The 7,258-nt window shown below is 66.7% G+C and overlaps 1 protein-coding gene across 1 annotated transcript; it reads left to right on the top strand.

The window, feature by feature from the left end:
* Positions 1-443: 443 nt before the first annotated feature.
* On the top strand, positions 444-4,465 carry CDC6 (cell division cycle 6). Its single transcript, XM_036398903.1, has 11 exons — positions 444-681; positions 922-1,140; positions 1,580-1,779; positions 1,858-2,021; positions 2,139-2,245; positions 2,394-2,533; positions 2,620-2,720; positions 2,843-2,907; positions 3,032-3,231; positions 3,341-3,481; positions 3,858-4,465. The coding sequence occupies exons 1-11, from the start codon at positions 444-446 to the stop codon at positions 3,945-3,947; spliced, it is 1,665 nt and encodes a 554-aa protein (XP_036254796.1). The 3' UTR covers positions 3,948-4,465.
* The last annotated feature ends 2,793 nt before the right edge of the window (positions 4,466-7,258 follow it).

Raw genomic sequence — 7,258 nt, forward strand, 5'->3', positions numbered from 1 at the left:
GAGCACTGGGGGAACTGGGAGGGCGGAGTACTCGCAGGCGGACTACAGCTCCCAGCCTGCCCCGCGCGCCGCGCTCGGCTCCTTCCGCCCTGCCTCGGCTGCGCTCGCTGATTGGCCGGTCTGTTGCGGCCCTTCCTCCGGCCGCGGCGATTGGCGGCGGCGGCAGCGGCGCAGCCAATGGGAAGAAGGGGGCGGGGACAGCTCGGCCTGGTGGCGGGAAGTGCGGAGCCGGGGCTGATTTGGCGCGAGAAGGTCGGGGCGGCAGCGGGGCGGACCCGCGGGGGTTTGGGGGGACCCGAGGGGGTTGGGGGGTACATGGGGGCCAGAAATGGGGGGCAGCGCGGTGGGGATCGGGACTCGAGGGGCAGGGGGTGGCCGGGATCCGCGGGGCGGGCGGTCCATTCTCACCTGGTCGCTGTTCTCCTCCAGCCGTAGCCCCCGCCATGGCCAGCAGCAGCCCGCAGAGCCAGCCCACCATCGGCTTCCCCCGCACGAGGAGCGCCCGACGCCTCGCTGCCCCCTCGCCCAAGAGCGGCCCCGACGCCCCTGCTCTGCGCCCCTCGCCGCGTTCCAAGGACTCGGGCTCCTCCGGCCAGGCCAGCCCGGACACACGCTCAAGCCGGGTCACAGCGCAGACCCTAAGCCCCAAAGCGCAGCCCCTGAGCCCCCGAAAACGCCTGGGTGAGTCCCTCCACCGGGACCCCCCGGGAATCGTGGGGGGCACATCCCCCTTCTCATCCCGGGGGGGCTGGGACAGACAGACAGACCCAGCCCCGTCCGGCTCTGGTCCAGCTGCGTTTGCGGCTTCACCCCCATTTCGGGAGGAAGAGCTGCTCCCGCGGGGCTTTGCGGGGGGGGCTGAAGCATAAACTCCCCCAGGGAGAGCGGCCCTGTGTCACCACCAGCCTGTTGTCCCCGCAGGTGATGACAACCTGTGCAATGTCCCCCATGCCTTATCTTGCTCCCCGGCCAAACGCAGCAAGGAGAACCAGGGGCGTCGCCTGCTCTTTGGGGACCCCTCGGCCTCCCCCGAGCAGCCCAAGGGCTTGGGGCCATCCCCACGGAGTGGGGGGCCAGAGACTCCCCGGAGCTCAGGGCTCAACGGGCAGCAGCCACGCACCCGGCTCTTCAGGCAGGAAGGTGGGTATGGGGTGATGGGTGTGGGCAGGGCTGGGTATGGGGTTATGGATGGGATGGGGATGGAGGAAGGTGGGTATGGGGTTATGGATGGGATGGGGATGGAGGAAGGTGGGTATGGGGTTATGGATGGGCTTGTGAGTGTCGGTAGGGCTGACTGTGGGGTTATGGATGGGATTGTGAGTGTGGGCAGGGCTGAGTATGGGGTTATGGATGGGATGGGGATGCAGGGATGGGTATGGGATTGGGAATATGGATAAGGGATGGTGATAGGGGTCGAGTTGAGGGTGTGGAGCAAAGGATGGGGTCGGGGATATGAGGATGGGGTATATGGAGCTAGGGATAGATATGAAGGCAGGGATGAGGATGGGGATGATGATCAGCTGGGATGGGGTCCCAGCAGTGCCACCTCCCTCCCTGAGTCCTCTTGCTCCCTGTGCAGGTACCTGTTACCAGCAGGCCAAGCAGGTGCTGCACGCGGCCGTGCCTGAGCGGCTGCAGGGCAGGGAGAAGGAGACGGGGCTGCTGCGGCAGTTCCTGCTGGAACACGTCCTGGGGCGCCGGCCCGGCAGCCTCTACGTGTCCGGAGCCCCTGGGACTGGCAAAACAGCCTGTCTGAGCCGTGTTCTGCTCGACTGCAAGGTGTGTGCCATGGCCAGGCTGTGGGGCTGCTCTGGGGGCAGTGGGATGGGGCTGCTGTAACATTCCCATTCCTGGCAGGACAAGCTGGCTGGCAGCAGGACTGTGGTGCTGAACTGCATGGCACTGGGCAGCCCCCACAGCGTCTTCCCTGCCCTGGCACAGCAGCTGGGGCTGCCCATGGCCACTGGCCGGGAGCGTATCAGGAGCCTGGAGAAGCATCTGACGGCCCAGGGGCCCATGGTGTGAGTTCCCTGTCTCTGCTGGGTGGAGTGGGATTCCCCTGGATGCAGCAGCGCTGCTCACCCTGCTTAGAGTGCTGTGAAGTGACAGAGCAGGGGTTGATCTGGGCTCTCCCACAGCCTCCTGGTGCTGGATGAGCTGGACCAGCTGGAGAGCAAAGGCCAGGACGTGCTCTACACCCTCTTTGAGTGGCCCCAGCTGCCCAGCTCCAGGCTCGTCCTCGTGGGTGAGTGTGCAGGGTGTGTAGGAGGGTGCACTGCTCGCCTGGGCACCCTCCCTCTTTAGTGGGGGTTGATGGAGACTTCTCTTTGCAGCCCCCTCCTGCTCTCTCCTTGGAGAGCAGCCCTCATCCTCCTCTTCCTCTTGCCCTGCAGGGTTGGCCAATGCCCTGGACCTGACAGACAGGAGCCTGGCCAGGCTGGGAGCCCACCTGGCTGGCAAGCCCCGGCTGCTGCACTTCCCACCCTACACCAAGGAGCAGCTCACCCTCATCCTACAGGAGAGGCTGGGACAGGTGGGGACATGGGGAGGACAGACTGGGGGACCATGGGGTCCTCTGCCCACACAGGTGGCAGCACTGACGGCCCTGGTGCCCCACAGGTGGCAGGTGACCCTGTCCTGGACTCTGCTGCACTCCAGTTCTGTGCCCGCAAGGTCTCTGCAGTCTCTGGTGATGCTCGCAAGGCCCTGGATGTCTGTAGGTCAGTGTGTGCCCCAAAACCCAGCCAGACTGGTCCCTGGGAGTCTGCATGGCTCTCCTGCACCACGGTGCCCGTGCCAGGGGTGCCCACTCTGCCTGGCACTCAGGGCTGTCCCTCCCCAGGCGTGCCGTGGAGGTGGTGGAGCTGGAGGTGCGAGGCCAGACCCTGCTGAAGCCACTGCCCAGGGGTGAGTCCCTGCTGTCAGAGCCAAAACCCTGCTCTGGGGTCACCTCAGTGGGAGTCTGGGCTCCCCTTGTGGGACACCTCTCTCCCTGTTCTCACCTCCCTGGGATCCTCTGTCTGTCCCACAGGTGACTCCCCGGTGTCCCCTGTCCCCAAGCGCGTGGGGCTCCTGCACATCTCCCGGGTGCTCTCAGAGGTGTTTGGGGACCGCCTGGCAGGGGGGTCCCGGGGGGCCCAGGACACCTTCCCCCTGCAGCAGAAGGTGCTGCTCTGCTCCCTGCTCCTGCTTGCCCGGCGCTCCCACGCCCGTGAGGTGACCCTGGGGAAGGTGAGTGCACGTGGGACCCTCTCAGGGCTGCACCTGGGCAGTGGGTGGGCGTCCCTGGGGTGTCCCTTGGGGGCTTTGCTGTGGTGTAACCCCTCCCTGCCCTCCCCAGCTCCACGACACCTACAGCCAGGTGTGCCGGCGGCAGCAGCTCCCCGCCGTCGACCAGGCCGAGTGTCTGTCCCTTGTCACCCTCCTGGAGTCCCGCGGCGTCCTCGAGCTCAAGAGGGCCAAGGAGGCCCGGCTGGCCAAGGTACCGTGGGGTGCTGGGGCAGGAACAGCGCTGGGACACGATGCAGTGGTGGGGCAGGGGCAGGATCTGGCAGCTCGGTGCTGAGCAGCTCTGATCTCCCTCCCAGATTTCCCTCCCAGGGTCTGGTGACAGTGCTGGGACATGATTCAGTGGTGGGAGTGGGGCAGGATCTGTCAGCTCAGTGCTGAGCACCCCTGTTTTCCCTCCCAGGGTCTGGTGACAGCACTGGGACAGGATGCAGTGGTGGGGCAGGGCAGGATCTCGGTGCTGAGCACCCCTGTTCTCCTTCCCAGGGTCTGGTGACAGCACTGGGACAGGATGCAGTGGTGGGGCAGGGCAGGATCTCGGTGCTGAGCACCCCTGTTTTCCCTCCCAGGTTTCCCTGATGCTGGAGGAGGCAGCTCTGGAGCACAGGCTGCAGGACACGGCGCTGGTGGGCAGCATCCTCACCCAGGGGCTGCACTAACGCCCTCCCTGTGGTCCCAAGGGGGATTTTGCTGCTGTGGCAAGAGCAGACAAGTGGCTCCCAAGGTTTTGGACATTTGTCAAGTTCTGCCCTGGGGGCTGTCAGTCTGGGGTCTTTTTATTAATATTTTAATGTAATAATATTATTAATGTTTTATTGTAATTGCTGCATGATGGGAGCTTAGGTGGGAGGCTGGGACACCCCTTAGCCCCTCTGTGGCCCCCACAGCCTTTGAGTAGGGAGTGGGGTGCTCCTGGTCCCCCTTGTCACCCTGGTGTGTCATCCTGAGGTTTGGTGTTGTTCCTGCCATGAATCTGGACCATATTTGCTCCCAACTCTTTCAGAGCCTTCTGGGGCTCTCTGGAACCTTCTTGACCACTCTGGCTGCAGGGAGAATCTCCCCAGTGCTCTGGGTCCCAGTGCTGGCAGTGGCACAGGAGGGGCAGGGACCTCTGTGGGGGGAGAGGACACGGTGCATCCTTTTATCTTCTGCCATGAAATAAAGTCATTTTGGTTCAGCTTTGTCTCCTGTCCCCCGTGTTTCACCCCTGTTCCCCCAACCCCTGCCTGCCCCACAGCTGTGGGGACCCAGCCCTGTCCTCCCCATCCCCTCTCCTGGGCTCCAGCCCCAGCCTCAGCTCCTGGCCCCAGCTCCTTCCTTTCTGTTAAATAATGGACGCTTTGACCTAATTTTGCAGCTTCCTCATCGCGGGGGGGGCTCCAGATGGGGGGTGGGAGGGGATGAGGCCCTGCTTGTGCCCCACGTGCCTCCATCCCACCCCACCTCTGCCACCCCACCCTGTCCCGTCCCAGCACCCCCCTGGCTGCCCCTCACAGCTCCTGGCCAGGCATGGGGTGCTGCTGGTGGGGGAGGACGTGGTACTGGAGCCCCCCCGTGTGCCTCAGTTTCCCACCCTGTGGCCCCAGGGGGTGGCCCTGCTCTGTTCCAGCTCTGCCCCTGTGGCATCCCTGCAGCTCACAGGACAAGGGGACATTTCCACCGGCTGCCCGGGACAAGGACACAAAGGGGAGCCCGCTGAGGTCCCTGGGTGCCACCACAAACAGGGTGCAGCACCAGGGGACACCTTGGGGACACGTGTGTCCCTGCTGGCCGTGGGGAGCGGCGGGGAAACCGAGGCAGGAGGAGCACGGGGGGGAATGTGGGAGCCCCGCGGGCCCCGAGCAGGCTCAGCCCGGGCTGCCGGCGCTATTTATAGCCGGCCCTGCCATGTGTGGGACGTGTGCGGCGGCACGGGCGGGCTCCGGGGTCAGCCCGGGCTGTGCCCGCTCCGGGCTGTGTGTCCCGGTGCCCTCAGCACGTCAGGAGCCTGTCCCTGTCCCTCTCTGCACCGTGACCCAGCCGCTGTCACCAGGCTCTGGGGCTGAGCGGGTACCAGCATCATCCTGCCCGTAGGCTGCCCGGGGGTCCCCAGCTCGCCACGTCCTGCCCCAGGGACACGGTGACATGGCACACGGTGGCAGTGCCAGGAAGGAAGCGCCTGGCAGCGTGCGGTGACGCGGGGGTGATGCTGGCAGGCATCCTTCTCCCCCTGCCCCCCGGTTCCTCCATCCCCCCGTGTCCCCCCGTGGTGATGGTGGCACAGGGGACACCCCCACATCTGGGCCACACCGGTGGCACCCCGGGCTGTTGCCAGTCCCGGCAGTGTCCCTGGGGTGTCCTGGCGATGGGGACAGCGGGACAGCGTCGGGGACAGCCCCCCCCGGCCATGCCAGTGCCAGCCTCAGCCCCGCTCTGCCGCAGTGGATGAAAAATCGATGGCGCAGCTGGATGCGGGAGCGTGGGTGCCGGAGCCGTTCGTCACCGCGGTGGCAGCAGCGTGGCGAGGGGACACCCGCGACACCCGGCAGCGATGTGCGGAGCCCGAGGCACCGCCGGGCTCCGGCAGCCGTGTCGCCTGTCCCCGCACACACGTGCCGTGCCCACGGGGCCGGGCCGGGCCGGGCCGTGCCCGAGCGCTCGGCGCGGCGGGGGCTCGGTGTCCCCTCGCCGGTGTCCCCGGTGCCCCGCTGTCCTCCCTTGCACTCTCCTTACATAAGCGGCCACGTGGCGGGCACGGCCGCCTCCCGCCGCGCCGTCACCGCCGGCACCCAGATTCCATCTGACAGCCCCGTTCCGCCCGGCTGCTCCCGCCTGGCACCGGGGCCGCGGCTGCGGGGCGGGACCCCGCACGACCCCGCGCCGGGCGAGGCCTCGGTGGCACGGGGGACACGGTGCTGCTGGTGGCACCTCCTGCCCGCCCTCGGGGCGGCGACGCCGCGGGAGCGGCACCGGGCGGGATGCGGCCGGGGATGGGCTCGGTGCGGCGGGGCCGGGCCGGGCTCGGGGGGTCCCCGGTGTCCGGCGGTGCCCCGGTGGGAGCGCAGGGGGGTCGGGCTGGCCGGCGTGCACATCTGGGAGTGATTTGGCACATTCCACTGGGCTGAGCACATGCCGGCGCCTGGGCCTCGGTGTGCGGGGAGGGGGCCAGAGGCTGGCCCGGCCACGGTGTCCAACCTCGGTCTGGTGAGCACATGGGGGAAACTGAGGCACGGGAATGTGGTGAGTGGCCTGGTGGGCATCACCCTGCTGTGTGGGTACAGTGGGATCTTGACAGGCACCCAAGGGTCCTGGGTAGCAGGGGATCGGTGTGACTCCCCCCGGGACATGTGCTGAGGCTGCCTACACTCCTCATATGTGGGTCTTCCCAGAGGAGCTCCTGCCCTTCTGCCCTCCCAGCCCTTGTGCCACAGGGTCTGGGCTGTGCTGGTGGGTGCAGCCCTTTCTGGGCTTCCAGAATGTGGCTGGGCAGCCTGTGTCCATGTCCGTGTCTCCATCGCCATCCCCTTCCTAGGATCAGCATCTCTCCGGGGACACAGAGTGGGGAATTCCTCTGGCTACAGGCACTCTTACCCCCGGGGTGCCACAGGTGCCCCCAGCCCTTTTCCCCTGAGCCTGGGGGCCAGCTCAGTAACTCCCCATCCCTCTCCCCTCTTGCCCCCAGTGTATTCCCATTTCTCCCCTACACCCCTGGAGTACCCACCCTGTTTTCCCTCATGTGGGTGCCCCAATCCTCCACCCGAGGGGGGGGTGGGGGTAGGTATCCAGAGTCAGAAAAGAGGGAAGCGGGCTGGGGGCTGAAGCACCTCCTCCTGTGAGTGTGGGGGGGAAGAAGGGTAAGGGGGGGGTATTGAAATTGTGGTGCGCGGCCCCTTTAAGAGCCCCCCCCCGGCGCGGCGCGCGCACCCACTTTCTCCCCTTCCGCTTTCTGGAGACTTCAAAGAGTTACAAAGCCCGGCTGGCCCCGCCCCCG

The sequence above is a fragment of the Molothrus ater genome, chromosome 27 (assembly GCF_012460135.2).
Source record: "Molothrus ater isolate BHLD 08-10-18 breed brown headed cowbird chromosome 27, BPBGC_Mater_1.1, whole genome shotgun sequence".
Classification (NCBI taxonomy): Eukaryota; Metazoa; Chordata; class Aves; order Passeriformes; family Icteridae; genus Molothrus; species Molothrus ater.

Coding starts and splice junctions, on each gene's coding strand:
- CDC6 (XM_036398903.1), top strand. CDS start 444: ATGGCCAGCAGCAGCCCGCAGAGCCAGCCCACCATCGGCTTCCCCCGC. Junction 1,141..1,579: donor CCGGCTCTTCAGGCAGGAAG/GTGGGTATGGGG, acceptor CTCCCTGTGCAG/GTACCTGTTACCAGCAGGCC. Junction 3,232..3,340: donor GTGAGGTGACCCTGGGGAAG/GTGAGTGCACGT, acceptor TGCCCTCCCCAG/CTCCACGACACCTACAGCCA.